General features: G+C 36.6%; 2 protein-coding genes across 3 annotated transcripts; both read left to right on the top strand.

The window, feature by feature from the left end:
* The first annotated feature begins 9 nt into the window (after nucleotides 1–9).
* LOC129306498 (respiratory burst oxidase homolog protein B-like) lies at nucleotides 10–4,813 on the top strand. The gene is made up of 12 exons (XM_054947127.1): nucleotides 10–631; nucleotides 712–868; nucleotides 1,627–1,675; nucleotides 1,782–1,895; nucleotides 1,989–2,417; nucleotides 2,500–2,886; nucleotides 2,978–3,073; nucleotides 3,180–3,295; nucleotides 3,379–3,481; nucleotides 3,608–3,681; nucleotides 3,807–4,321; nucleotides 4,420–4,813. Exons 1-12 carry the CDS (start codon nucleotides 127–129, stop codon nucleotides 4,527–4,529), a joined length of 2,655 nt encoding a protein of 884 aa, XP_054803102.1. The 5' UTR covers nucleotides 10–126; the 3' UTR covers nucleotides 4,530–4,813.
* A 5,814-nt stretch (nucleotides 4,814–10,627) lies between these two features.
* On the top strand, nucleotides 10,628–12,454 carry LOC129306809 (heavy metal-associated isoprenylated plant protein 36-like). 2 transcript variants are annotated; one of them, XM_054947548.1, is made up of 3 exons: nucleotides 10,628–10,872; nucleotides 10,980–11,055; nucleotides 11,385–12,454. In XM_054947548.1, the coding sequence occupies exons 1-3, from the start codon at nucleotides 10,801–10,803 to the stop codon at nucleotides 12,239–12,241; spliced, it is 1,005 nt and encodes a 334-aa protein (XP_054803523.1). In that variant the 5' UTR covers nucleotides 10,628–10,800; the 3' UTR covers nucleotides 12,242–12,454. The 2 variants fall into 2 exon arrangements, with proteins under 2 accessions (XP_054803523.1, XP_054803522.1); XM_054947547.1 differs by having other exon boundaries at nucleotides 10,628–11,055.
* Nucleotides 12,455–14,889: the final 2,435 nt, after the last annotated feature.

The raw sequence follows: 14,889 nt of genomic DNA, 5'->3' as shown, positions 1-14,889 counted from the left end.
CCCCCCTTTCTCTCCAACTTCTCAGCTCCACACCCCCTAATCATACACTCTCAAGCCTCCAAATACCAACTTCTCCGTAGCTCCCCATCAAACCTTGCACGGACAGTCACAGAATCTGGACCGGCAATGGAGATTCAAGAAAACCAGCAGGAATCTTGGTCGGAAACGGACACGAGCACCGGAGGCCGGAGCACTCCGGGTGGCTTCAGCGGGCCTCTCAGCGGTCCATTAGCATCCGCCAAGAAGAAGAGCAAGAGATCCAAGAAGGAAGAACAAGAGTACGTGGAAATAACGTTGGACGTGCGCGATGACTCTGTCTCCGTCCAAAACATTCGGGGCGGAGACCCCGAGACGGCCATGCTGGCCAGCCGTCTCGAGAAGAGGCCTTCCTCTCTGGGCTCTCAGCTGTCCTTCAAATTGAGACAAGTCTCGCAGGAGCTTAAACGCATGACCTCCTCCAACAGGTTCGACAAGATGGACAGGACCAAATCTGGAGCTGCTCGTGCCCTGCGAGGCCTCAAGTTCATTTCAAAAAACATCGGATCCGACGCCTGGTCTCAGGTGGAGCAGCGCTTTGACGAGTTGGCCATTGATGGAAAACTTCCCAAAACCCGATTTAGCCAGTGCATTGGTATGGATAAATAATCATTTCTCACTTAACTAGCTTGATGTAAGCTTTAGGGCGGAAATTTAAACCTTGATGATAATCAGGAATGGAGTCCAGTGAGTTCGCTGGCGAGTTATTTGACGCATTGGCTCGTCGCAGAGGCATTACATCTGCTTCCATAACCAAGGACGAGTTACGCGAATTTTGGGAACAAATCACGGACCAGAGCTTTGATTCAAGGCTCCAGACCTTTTTTGACATGTAAGCATCTATTTATTTATCTTTTTTATTTTTTTTGCCATTCTTTCTTCGAGCACTTACTGCGCATGGATTTTTTTTTTTTTGGGGGGGGGTTGTGAATGAGAGAGTGCTGAGAGAGATTTTTGTCTGTGCTCTGATCCTCGTCAAGCGAAAGGAACAGTAGTCAAAATTAGTGTACTCTATAGACCCAAAAAAAAAAAAAACATAAAACCAAAAACAAAGCTAGTGTGCACGGGATAATTTTTAATTTCCTATATGTGAAGATAGGACACCGTCCAAGAGGATTCTTAGGCCGTGAAGTTTTTAGGATTTATTTTGCCCTCGCAGATGCAGAGAAGCTAAACTCCGCGCAGCAATTACATGGCATGTGAAACCATATGTCAGAGGGTCAGAGAGTGCAGTTGTGGACTAGATTTTATATAATATCGCCAATAAAAAAAAGTGCAAGCTATTCTAATCTGTGTTGAATCGAACCCCTCCAACATGTTTAGGTTCGGTAATGAGGGGCCAACGATTATGAAATAGAATGACGAATGACGAATCGAAGATGGGTGGTGTAGAGTGGGGTGGTGAAATTTATGGAGCTAGAGTAGATAGCAACAGCATTTGAGAAATAAACTATGCAACAGAATATACAAGTCAAAATAAATTAGGTAAAATAGTACACAAGAGAGAAATGTCAGAGATATTCGAGACACGTACATGCAATTTCATTCGTCACTTCACTTACCGAACAACGTAATTGAACAATATGCCAGGGTGGACAAGAATGCCGACGGACGAATAACAGAAGAAGAAGTGAAAGAGGTGAGATTTTTGAGAAAAGAGAATACAAAAAATGCAAATCATAAGTTAAAATCGCTGGTTTTCCTGGAACCTCGACCAGTAACATTGTTGAATATATGTGGCGCAGATTATTGGCTTAAGCGCTTCCGCGAATAAGCTGTCAAAAATACAAGATCGTGCGGAAGAATACGCAGCCCTGATCATGGAGGAACTGGACCCCAACAACCTGGGATACATCGAGGTATATATGTTTTATAATCATCATTGGGCTGGGCTAAGTAGAGGCCCAATAGAACACAAGAATAGTGAGGGGGCGTGATGCATGTAAATGCAGGTGTACAACTTGGAAATGCTGCTGCTACAAGCGCCGGCAAAGTCAGCGCACTTGACGTCGGGAAGTAGAGTAATGAGCCAAATGCTGAGCCAGTTGCTGGTGCCAGCGAAAGAGAACAACCCCATCAAAAGGAGGCTTCGAGGAGTCAGGTACTTCGCGGAGGACAATTGGAAACGAATCTGGGTCATCGCGCTGTGGGTTTCCATATGCGCAGCCCTTTTCGCCTGGAAATTCGTGCAGTACAAGCACCGGGCTGTGTTCCACGTCATGGGCTATTGCGTTTCAACCGCCAAAGGTGGTGCCGAGACTCTCAAATTCAACATGGCCTTGATCCTATTACCTGTTTGCCGGAACACCATCACTTGGCTTCGCAGCAGGACCAAGCTAGGCGCCATCATTTCCTTCGACGACAATATCAATTTTCACAAGGTACCGAACCATAGTACTTTACCTGATAGAGTTAGCACATAATAATTCAATTCCGCTGCTCATTTCCTATTTATGTTTGTAGGTGATAGCCTTCGGTGTCGCAATTGGGGTCGGGTTGCACGTGATACCGCACCTCACGTGCGACTTCCCGAGGTTATTGCATGCCACGGACGAGGAATATGAGCCCATGAAGCAATTTTTCGGGGATAAGAGGCCTAATAATTACTGGTGGTTTGTCAAAGGGACGGAGGGTTGGACCGGGCTGGTCATGCTGGTGCTCATGGCTATAGCCTATATTTTGGCCCAACCTTGGTTCCGCCGGAACAGGCTTAACCTCCCCACCACCATCAAAAGGCTTACTGGTTTCAACGCTTTCTGGTACTCCCACCACCTCTTCGTCATTGTCTACGTGCTTTTCATCATTCACGGATACTTCCTCTACCTCTCCAAGAAATGGTACAAGAGAACGGTGAGTGCCGCGAACCTCCCTCTTGTTTTGTGTTATGCTTGGGATCTTCTTTTCAATCCGTTGCTGATGGATGCAAGCTTACTTGGCACAGACGTGGATGTATCTCGCCGTTCCAATGTTACTGTATGCATGCGAACGACTGATTCGTGCTTTTAGGTCGGGCTACAAAACTGTGAGGATTTTGAAGGTACATTTTATTTCCACCAAAAAAAAGAAAAGAAAAGAAAAAAAGTATTTTATTTCGGTTTTCTAGTGGCGTTATTAATAATTTCATTCTTCTCTCAAAAAATCAGGTTGCAGTTTACCCGGGCAATGTATTGGCATTGCACATGTCTAAACCTCAAGGATTTAAGTACACCAGTGGCCAGTACATCTACGTTAACTGTTCAGATGTCTCCCCATTTCAATGGTACATATGTTATGCGCCACGTATTTAAGTTTAAAATCGCGCGACAATATGAGGATAGTGGCTAATTTACGTGGCATTTGCAGGCATCCATTTTCTATTACATCAGCCCCTGGAGATGACTACGTTAGCATTCACATCCGGACTTTGGGTGACTGGACATCACAGCTGAAAGCTGTTTTTGCCAAGGTATTAATCTTCGCACTATTTGGATTTTGGAAAAAGAATAATTTGGTGCTATGAGCTCTTGGCATTTCCTCAAATATCTTTCATGATGTAATTTATATTCATGCTCGCCACACATGATTGATGCAGGCATGCCAGCCTGCAAATGATGGTCAAAGTGGTCTCTTGCGAGCTGACATGTTACAAGGCAACTACAAGCCGAGGTAATTAACACGTGTCTTCAATGTCGTTTCAAAGATATAACTGGCGAGAAAGAGCTATATATGCTTCTCTAGATGGCTTCCCCCTGACATTGTCCGATTGTAGAAGCTGACTTCTCAAATTGCAGGATGCCGAGGCTCTTGATTGATGGCCCGTACGGAGCTCCGGCACAGGACTACAAAAACTACGATGTCCTCCTTCTTGTGGGCCTTGGAATTGGTGCCACCCCATTGATTAGCATACTCAAAGACGTGCTAAACAACATTAAGCAACAGCAAGACACGGAAGAAGGAATGTTAGAGAATGGATTTAAGAGCCACAAGAGGAAGCCTTTCGTCACCAAGCGAGCCTATTTCTATTGGGTCACTCGCGAGCAAGGTTCCTTCGAGTGGTTTAAGGGTGTGATGAATGAGATTACAGAGAACGACAATAATGGTGTAATTGAGCTTCATAACTATTGCACGAGCGTGTACGAAGAAGGAGATGCTCGATCGGCACTAATCACAATGCTCCAATCCCTCCACCATGCTAAAAATGGCGTTGATATAGTTTCGGGAACAAGGGTCAAAACCCATTTTGCTAGACCTAATTGGCGTAATGTCTTTAAACATGTGGCCCTCAAACACCCTGATCAAAGAGTCGGTGAGTATTGATTCTGCTCTGAAATTTTTGTATGCTTCTTTTTGCGTAAAACTAGTTCCTGCTCGACTCATTTCCAATGTCTTCGTGTACATTTTCAGGTGTTTTTTACTGTGGGGCGCATGGATTGGTTGGGGATCTTAGAAGGCTTTCTCATGACTTTTCCAGGAAAACCTCCACCAAATTTGATTTTCATAAAGAGAACTTTTAGATTCTTTTCTAATAGTTCGTTGCCACTTTTGTTGTCAACTGTATTATACATACTTGTCTTATATAGCTAGTGGCTTCTTCTTCTTCTTTTTGGGCTTGCGTGAAGATTGTTGATGCATGTTGTTATAGGTAGATCAAGAGCTTTAGTATTTCAAACATAGATTTGTCAGCGAGTAATTGTATTCACTTCCATGAAATGTAAAGTGACGATGTTGTAAGCTTTCATACGATCGAAGATTCAAGTAGACAAGTAACTATTGAAGTACAGGAAACTTCCATTTTCAAGACTGACTACGCATGCATGGCCTCAAATGGCACAAATCCCGAGATCAATCTTAGAAAGAAAAAGAAAAGAGATTGGCTACAGAATCATACTCATAGTCACAGTCGGAAATAGCCTTCTTTATATTTTAAAGATGAAACCGTAAGGTTCACAACGCAAAGTCAGTTCGTCAAAGCAACGAGTACGAGCGCGCTCTGTTAACTGCAATGCGTCAAAATTACTGAAAAGCAAGAGTAAATATATTTCTGAATACCATTCAAATTAAAACATTTAAAAAACTAAAGTCGGTAATTTAAATTAAACTAGACTGATCTGTCCAAATTCATCCCAAAGATTTAAGATCAAGTTTAAAAAATTATTAATTTTTTTATTGTCCGGACCTATTCAGGAGCCTGAATAGGCCCAAATACCCAAATAAAAAAAATATTTTTTTAAAAAAAATATAAAATATAATAAATATTAATTAATTTTTCAAGTTTTATATCATTTTATATCAAAATATATATATATATAGATATAAGTGTTTTAATGTATTTATTTTTTAAAAAAATTAGAAATAGTTATATTTCTATTTTTATTATTTTTAATCAATAAAATATCTCAAAATAATATTTAAAATATATTTTAATATTTTAAGACCCAATTTTTTTAAAAAAAATTTGAGTCTTATAAATCATTTTCATATAAAAAGTAATTTTATATTTTTTATAAATTAAGATAATTAATTTTAAAGTAAAATAAAATTAAAAATAATTTTAAAAATAAAATTTAGGCATGTATGAATTTCCGACTCTACTACTAGATAAACATAATAAATAAAATAATATTCTTAAATAATTACTTGATTATTGTCCATGCTAGATTTGATTAAAAATTAAGAGTGAACAAGAGTAAGAATCCCTTATATGTAAGAGTTAAATAATATAAAATGTTAAAAAATGATTTCAAAAAAATAATATTTTACTCATAATTAAATAATTTTTTATATATAATATAATGATGGAAATTTTTTTTATATTCATAAAAATGAAAAGTATAATTTACCTAAAAGTTGTTAAAAACTTTGAACTAATCGGGATAATAATTTTAAGTTAGTAGTCTAACTATAATTGAATTGAGATCAACTTAAAATAATATAATGTAATTAAAATATATAAAATATTTATATATGACTATGATAAGAATAATATTTAAACAATAAGACATTAATTTACAAGTAAAGGAAGCATTCATGAATAAATTATACATAACACAACAAAATAATAACAAAGCTACTTAAGTACAAAGTTGATAAGTTATTTGTTATTTTATTCTTTTAAAATTAAGATAATATTTTATGCTTAATAAAATTATTTAAAAATTAAAATTGGTTCAAAAAATAAAGAAAAAATACTTTCAAAAAGTTTTGGGTATTCGGGCCAGCCTGAAGCCTGAAGGTATTAGGGCTGGGCTTAGCTATATGGTCTTTTTAGAAAGGACAGGATATTTTAAGCCCGATCTGAGTAAGCTTGGCCAGACCCGCTCGAATTACCGACTCTATAAAAAACTCTATCGAATCTGATCAAACAGACTTAGTTACATAAAATAGAGAATAATAGGCCTTGCATAATGGGCTAAATTAGCCAACTACTCATAACCAAATACCAGATTAGCTAACTGCTCATAACAACATAACATATAGCATAATATTCTCCCTGCTCAGGAAAAACAACTAATGCTAGACAAAACAAATGGGATTAGGTAGCACACACATCTTGTCATGAAGATAAAGAAATAGAGCATGTGGGAGTGGCTTAGTGAGAGTAGTAACGACTTGCCTAGTAGCAAGAACATAGCTGACACGTACCAACCAAGCATCAACCTTTTCACAAATGAAATGAATGTCAAGTTCAACATACTTTGTCTTGGCATGATGAATCGGATTGGCAGCTAGTGAAATAGCACTGGTGTTATCACGCTAAACAGAAGGAATGCCAGGAACCGACACATGAAATTCATGTAGAAGAGCCATATGCCACATAACCTCCATAACTGTGTTAGCAATTCTTTTGTATTCAGCCTCAATAGTAGACCAAGAAACAACTTACTACTTTTGAGATAATTAGATAACAAGATTGGGACCAAGGTAAACACAGATGCCACTTGTGGAACATCGATTCTCATAATCATTACCCCAGTCAGCATTCGCAAAACCTTGAACTACATATTAGCTGACAAGCTTAATAAGAAGATCATAATGAATGGTACGATTCAAGTATTGAAAAATCCTTTGAGCATATTTCTAATATATAACTTGTGGTTAATGCATAAACTAACTAAGACGATTAACTGAAAATGAAATGTTTGGTCTGGTATGATAGATGCACTATAGAGTACTACGATATGAAGTAGGGTCGTCTAGAAAAGCAAAATCAACATCAGTGAAACATTGAAATCATTAGGTAGTTGTTTGTTAATAGAAGAAGATGGATCATCTTTCTTGCAGCGATAAACAAGTTGCATGTTTGTAGCCATAGGTGTCACTCGGGACTTAGAATTAATCATCTATGCACGAGAAAGAAGCTCATTAATGTAGTTTCATTAACTAAGAGGGATACTTGTTGCAAAACGAGTGAAATTAATACCCAAAAAATGTGAGACTTCACTTAAGTCTTTGAGAGAAAAAGTTGACCAGTGTTAAAGATGGGTCATCATAGCTTAACAAAATCACTACCCATGAGTAACAGATCATTAACATAAATGGCAAGATAAGAAACAAAAGAAGTTATCTCTCGAATGAATACACATGAGTCAACATGTGAGTTAATACTGCAATTGTAAAAGTATCAAGCTAATAATGTAAAAGCAGTGACATATAAGCTAATAAAGAAAGACCAATTTCCACAACTTGATGATATTTGCACTCTACAATAATATTTTGCTCAGAAGTGTGATTGCAAGTAAATTGATGTTCAATACCACAATTAGCCAAAAAAAATGAGAAAACCACAAATTCTCTACCATTATCAATTTATAGTTGTTGAATTTTTGAATTAAAATGTAATTCAACATATGTTTTGAAAGACTAAAAAATAGCAAGAGCATTAAACTTCTGTTTGAGTAAGTAAACCTTATACAAGCATAAACAAAAGTGATGTAATAATAAAAACCATTAGAAACAATGGGAGCAGGACCCCAAAGGTTAGCAAATACAGTTGCAAAGGGGTATCATAGACAGTAGAAGAGGACTGAAATGATAGTTTGTGACTATTTCCTAAACAATGGGCAAAACAAGGAGAGAGTATAGACTTTTTTAAATAAGGAATGCTATAAAACTGTAAAAATGCTTAAGGATGTTAGTAGAAGATGACTAAGTCAATAATGCCATGTGTTGAGAGGGTCAGAAGCCATCGAGGCCTAAAAATTGGGTGAACTGTTGCTTGCATCAGCAAATGAGTGTGGAGGTAAGATTGTGGTCATTAGATACATGCCATCGATCTCAGGTCCATACATAAGAGGACGTTAGGTCTGCAAATCCTTTACCAATGATGTGTGAGGAAAGAATTCAATAGAGACACCATTATCTTTAGTGAACTTAGACATAGAACAAAGATTCTTTATCATAATAGGCACACATAACACCTGAGATAAGTTCATTTTTGCAATTAGAGAATAGAGATATAAATTTCCCACAACAACTATGGGTTCAAGGCTACCATTACCTACACAAACATTGCCTTGACTAGTATATGATTTTGAGTAGTGAAGCACTGAAGGATCCTTAGCAATATGATGTGTTGCTCCGGAATTCATGTACCATACATTGTTTGTTACAACCTCCGGTGTGGTCATAAAAACTTGTGGAGTGGATGGAGATACAGAGCTAGAAGGAACAGCCATTAAGACTTGAGTAGTAGAGGAAGAAATAGGAAATGATAAAGGAGCTATAACACTAGGTATAGTGTTAGAAGTAGCCAATGGTGAAGCATGAGCATGAGAAAATGATGCAAGCAAAGCAGGCACCATGGTGTTATGATTAACAAGAAAAGTAATAAGTGCAGGACCAGATATGTAGCAAGCACATTAATCAGATCTAGGAACAGGAGTGTAAGAATGATCAAACATGAAATAGTAATAATTTGTAGTATGACCAATACGAAAACAAATCTAACAAGATGGTCTTATGGAAGAAGAAAATCTACCTTAACCATGACCACCACGAATAAAATTAAACAGTGGATGAAAACCTCCACCACGACTAGGAACAAATGATGGTCCTTGAGTAGAAAACACCATATCAACAACATCCTTATCACCAGATGAGTAAGCAACAAAAGTCATGTAAACTTGTGCAACTACTTATGTAAGAAAGGATTTCTGGTGTGCCTCTACATCGAGCAATATAGTAAAGATAGTATTAAAATAAAGGCAAGAAATAGTAAAGTTTACCAAAAGTAATGACAGGTTCATATTCAAAGGTCAAGCCATGAAGAATATGAGAGACATGTGTCCTTTCATCAACTTGATGATCAAGCATCTCTAAATGATTACATGTGGACTTGATGACGGCAAGGTAATCTCGCATTGATTGATTGCTTTCTTCTGGTTTGTAAGTAAGGTCTGATAATGCAAAACCTTTAACTTAGAGTTAGTGGAAATTATATTACAAAGATGATGCCAAATCTGTGATGAAGTGTTTTAGCCGAGCTCAAGAAGAACCGATGGAGAAACTGAAGCTAGGAGTGACGAGGCAAGAGCAGAGTCTTGTTGTTCAAAATCCTTAAAGGCAAGATTGAGAACATCATGACCATCAAAATCCTTAACAGTAACTGAAGGAGTCGATTGAGCGCCATTGGGCAACGAATGTAGATGGTGTTACTTGCCCATTAACAAGACCTGTTGTTTCCAAAGGAGAAAATTTCTATCATTGAGACGAGGTAGTAATTTTCTTGTTTATAAAGAATTTGGGAGACAGCACAAGATCTTGAGTCGCCATGAACGAAGAGAGAAGAATCAAGAAGAGTAGAGGTTAGAGAAAATTGCAAAGAGCTTCTAACTCTGATACCATACTAAAAAGTAAGAGAAAATATATTTTTAAATATTATTCAAATCAATCAAAAAACTCTATTGAATTTGAGCACACAAACTTAGTTATATAGAAGAGAGAATAATGGGCCTTATATAATGGGTCGGATACCAAATTAGCTAACTATTCATAACAACATAACATATGGTCTAATAAAAATAAAAATTACTATTGGCATTTGAATATCAACAGACAAAACATTTCAAATTTATAAACAACTTAAAAGGCTAAGGATTCTAGTGTTATACTCTCTCCATTTTTATTTATAGGAGGAACTATTACTTTTAGCTTATTTCTTCATATAAATAACATCATATTTTCAATAGGCATCTACTGCAAAATTCCTAAATCACCCCTTATAATTTTATCATTAATAATCATAAGAAATAATTAATGAAGGATTGATTAATACAATTAATAAAAGTATTATAATCTAGTTTTTTATTTTTAAATACAATTAATATAGTTAACTGATTTTTTTAAATTATATGATATAGTTTTTTCTCTCCTACAAATAGAATAAGAGGGAGTATGAAGCTAATACGAAATTACCAACTTCTTGTTTAATATTACTTTAGATGAAAAATGGTAGCGTTATCCTAAAAAAGAATCAGACACTGAGCTGCAAAAGAAGAAAAAAAGTGTGGTGAGGCATCAAATGCTAAATTGATAATGACTGGCGTCCACTACAAAAAACTTGTAATAAAATTTAATGTCGTTATTCTTGTACATATCCCACTATTCCAGTGGTCCACACTGTTTTCCTCCCCGTCACCTTCCCAAGGCCCTTCTTTTCATAACCGCCTTCCTTTTGTTTGTCACCAATATCGTAATGCCTCGTTTCTTTGCTTTTTCTAAGTATTCCCATCAATTTCAGACAACCCTGCCCCCAGCAGAACTCTAGTTTCTGTATCAGAAATCCGAATGGCTGCAACAGAAGCAAAAGTAGCGGAAGTGAAAGAAGCAGAGGAACAGATAAAGTCCCTCATATGCAAGGCAAGGCATTGTTCAGTTGGCATTATGATTCATCCATCTGTTATAGTCATTCAGTTCTCGAGTGTGTGTATCAGGCTCTGAACTTTTTCCTTATGCGTGTTCAACAGACCCACGTGTTGAAAGTCTCTATTCACTGCGAAGGCTGCAAAAGGAAGGTGAAAAAAATACTACGGAGTATAGACGGTACTACTGAAAATCTCCCAAGTCTCGACATTTTTTTAATTGATTTCACTTGTCTCTGTTTTTTGTTCCTCTCTGCTTTTCCTTTAATATCTGAAAATCTTGAGACATTAAAATTCCAGTGCAACTCGGCCAATCTTCTTCACTTCACACTTACAAATTTTTTTAAGAACCGTCAGCATATTAGATTTATTCTGCTCCCGTTAACATCTCATATGTTTAGTTTCGATTCTATCTTTTACATGACTCCCGATTATGACTGCTATTTTTTGTGACGGATTCTCCTTTTACATGATATTTCAAGCTTGTCCTTAACACTGTCCTGAATTCAGGCGTTTACAACATAAACATTGATTTGAGGAAACAGAGAGTCGAGGTAACGGGGAACGTAGACAGCAAGACGCTGATAAAGAAGCTAACAAAATCAGGGAAGCATGCAGAGTTGTGGCCTGAAAAGTCCAATTCAAAAAAGAAAAAGGCAGGAAAATCTGGCAACAAAGAGAAACAGGTCGACCCCGAGAGCAGAGAAGATAGCAACCAAGCCTGCGACGACGATGAAAGGGAAGGCGTCAAAGCTGTGGTCCAAGACACGGCCAAAAACGGCGAAGGGGCCATCCCCAACCGAAACAGCGAAGGATGCGGAGGTGTAACCGGAAAAAGCGGTGTTCATTTTCAAGAACAAAAGGCTGAGCAGAAGCAAGTTGTGACAATATCGGCCGGTGACCAGCCACCACTGCCGGCGTTCAATGAAAATGAAGCAGGGAACGAGAGAAGTGGCGGTGGTAGTAAAAAGAAGAAAAAGAAGGGGCCAAAAGGTAATAACAACAGAGCCGAGGACGGTGAACGTTATGGCGATGCACCGGCGAACCAGGCACAAGTTCAAGTCCTGGAAGCGGTTCCGATTCCAAGCCCAGCCAATCAGAACCCTCCAGGTCAGCAAACCCACCACCAGTACCCACCACGTTACTACTATGCACCTCCATTGTACACGGTGAACTATCCCGCAGCATATCCCAGCAACAGCTACAGCACAGCGTATTGTAGCTCCAAAGGAACGTATTCGCACGCCCACATACCTCCAGGCGACGAGAAGGGAATGGAGCCTCCGCTGTACTACTCCGAGCAGCAGCCATCGGATTCTTTCGAGTTCCTCAGCGACGACAATCCAAATGGATGCGCAGTAATTTGAGTATGACCAGAGAGCGCAGGGGATGATTTTGTAGGAACAAGCAGATGCAGAATATGCGGAGTAGCTGCAGTACATATAGTTGGAGGTTTTTCTCAAGTTAGAGTTTCTGCTTTAAGCCTTGTAATATTTGCGACATTTTCCTTTCCAGTTTGACTCACTCCAGTGCGTGTATTTTGGTAATTTAAATTTTGCACTTTTTTAGGGAGAATCTCATCTATGGCCCAGTGAAAAAAATTATACTTAGAGCCCAGTATATTTTAAAATTATTCTGTAAGCCAAAAAGCTTTTTTCGCAAATATATTTTTGGCAGAAAAAACATAATTACCCTTAATAAGAAGGAAAGAACTTTATATTCACTATTAATGGACAATTGATTGCTATTATGTAAACTCAAAATTATGAATTTGCAAACATCTAGTTGTAAAATTTTAAACTTAATGTCATGATAAACTTTAATTTTAAATATATGAAGTCATGAATTTTATACTTTGATTTGTGAGTAAACAAACATGTACTTGTAAATATTTAAAATTATCAAGCTTAAACATGAATTTCACTATAAATGAACAATTATTTATTAGCATGTGACCAGAAAGTTGTGAATTGGTAAATACTCTCTCCATTTTTTTATTGTTAGAGAAACTATCATTTTTTATTTATATTTTTTTATAAGCAAAATCACCCACTCCAATAAAAATTTATTATACATTTTTTAAATTATCTTTCATAATTTACATTAATGATAAACAATTAATGTATGATTATGTGTTGATTAATATAGGATATTTTAATCTACTTTTTTTTATTGTCAGGTGTAATTATTATACTTAACTGACTTTTTTAAACTTTATGATACAATTTTTTTTCTTATATATAAAAACGGGAGAAATATGTATTTGTAAAAATCTAAACTTTCAATTATGATGAACTTTAATTTTAAATGTATGAAGTTATAAATTCTGGATTGTGATTTATGAATAAATGAATTTGCATTTGTAAATATTTAAACTTTAAGTTATAAATTTATTAAGTTGATCAAGATGAACATACCAACTCTAAATAAAAAGTTCACTTTTAATGAATAATTATTTGTTAATATGATAATTTAAAGTTATGAATTTATGAACACATAGCTGTAAAAATTTGAATTTGTATTTATTGTATTTTCTCACCAAGGGCAATTATCCTTTCTCCCTAAAACATACTTGCAAATGGAATCGTTGGACTTGTAAAATAATTTCAGAATATATTGAGCTTTAAGTGCAATTTTTCTTCCTTAGGAGCCTTAGATGAGATTCTTCCTTTTTTATATAATGAAATTTTTAACTCTTGACAATGGGGAAAAAAGAAAAAAGAATTTTGAGCCTGGTGTACATGCATATATTTTGTATCCTTTTTCTTTTATCTTATTTATAACTCATTTTTAATATTTTATATTTTATTGAAATGAAGAAAAATATTAAATCTTATTAATTTTATTTTTAAATTTAATAAGTTTATATCTCTATCTTAAATAAAGACAAAAAATAATTTTCAATATTTTTTTAACATTTGATAAAAAATAAAAAGATAAAAATAAATTATAAATGGAATTAAAATTTTTCTGTTTCTTGTGTATAGGATGAGAAGAGTAGTGGTTACATCCAAGCTTGAGAGGGTAATGAGATGATGCTCCATATATTCCCCACATCACTTCGAGCATGTGGCTTTTTAGATGCCGATCGTACCGGACAAGATAAAAGGATAAAAAGTTTAAGGTGAGCAGAATAGAGCCAGGGAATATTGTAGAAGAAGAGTGGAGCCCAGGGGAGCAGGATCTCTCTATTTTTTTCCCTCCCTTTCCCTTTACTTTCTCCATTCTTACCATTCATTAATTTTATTATTTAAAAAAATTATTTAATAAAAAAATTTAAATGATAAAGATGGAGGAAGTGGAGGAATATGGAGGAAGGAGAAGTAGAGAGACCCACTTCCGGCTCCGGAAGTGTATGCGTCGAAATAGCACAAGCTGTTCACTTGACCAGTAAGTTGGAAGTTGGAACAATAAGAATGGCCGAATGGGGCCACCAATAACCACCAAAAAGAAAAAAAACAAAAAGGCGAGTTGAGAGATGTAAACGGTTTGAAACTTTGGGGGTGGATCAACTGCTTAACACATGATTACTCACCTGGTCGCGAGGAGATGGAGGGGCCTTTAATATTTAAAGGTTTAAGTATTAGTGAATGCGGGTTCTGTCTATGGGGAAGTGATTGGATTTCGAAAACGGTGGACCCGCAAGGAAGTTGGCGTCGTACAAAATGTGGGCCAGGGCTTAAAAAAAGAATGGTAAAAAGCGTTCGAGTGGCGCACGGTTCAATCAGCGGCGCTTGAACGAGCATGCATAGAGCAACAAACAATTCATCACTTCACTGGAGGGAACCTGATTCCATCTATCCTACTAGTTAACTTGTTTAATTTGCATTAGCATGAAGTGGAAATAAATGATCACTAAACCATGCATGAGACAGTTTAAAAATTGCAAATGATTTTAAAGGAATCTGAAACTAAAAACCGTGCACTAAATTTAAAGGAAGCTGGGTCTGATATCAAAAGTTTGAAATTTCTTGGTATAAAATGTAATTAAATCAATACGCAGGTCTCAAGGCGC

The sequence above is a fragment of the Prosopis cineraria genome, unplaced genomic scaffold, assembly GCF_029017545.1.
Source record: "Prosopis cineraria cultivar Desert tree isolate PC_DT_omini unplaced genomic scaffold, ASM2901754v1 PC3, whole genome shotgun sequence".
Lineage (NCBI taxonomy): Eukaryota > Viridiplantae > Streptophyta > Magnoliopsida > Fabales > Fabaceae > Prosopis > Prosopis cineraria.
This window is presented reverse-complemented; position numbering and strand designations above follow the sequence as displayed.

What these genes read in the sequence shown, in the direction of transcription:
- LOC129306498 (XM_054947127.1), top strand. Translation starts at nt 127, where the DNA reads ATGGAGATTCAAGAAAACCAGCAGGAATCTTGGTCGGAAACGGACACG. An exon ending in ACAACCTGGGATACATCGAG is followed by an intron (nt 1,896 to 1,988) that starts GTATATATGTTT and finishes ATGTAAATGCAG; the next exon opens with GTGTACAACTTGGAAATGCT. An exon ending in CAAGGCAACTACAAGCCGAG is followed by an intron (nt 3,682 to 3,806) that starts GTAATTAACACG and finishes CTCAAATTGCAG; the next exon opens with GATGCCGAGGCTCTTGATTG.
- LOC129306809 (XM_054947547.1), top strand. Translation starts at nt 10,866, where the DNA reads ATGCAAGGCAAGGCATTGTTCAGTTGGCATTATGATTCATCCATCTGT. An exon ending in AATACTACGGAGTATAGACG is followed by an intron (nt 11,056 to 11,384) that starts GTACTACTGAAA and finishes TCCTGAATTCAG; the next exon opens with GCGTTTACAACATAAACATT.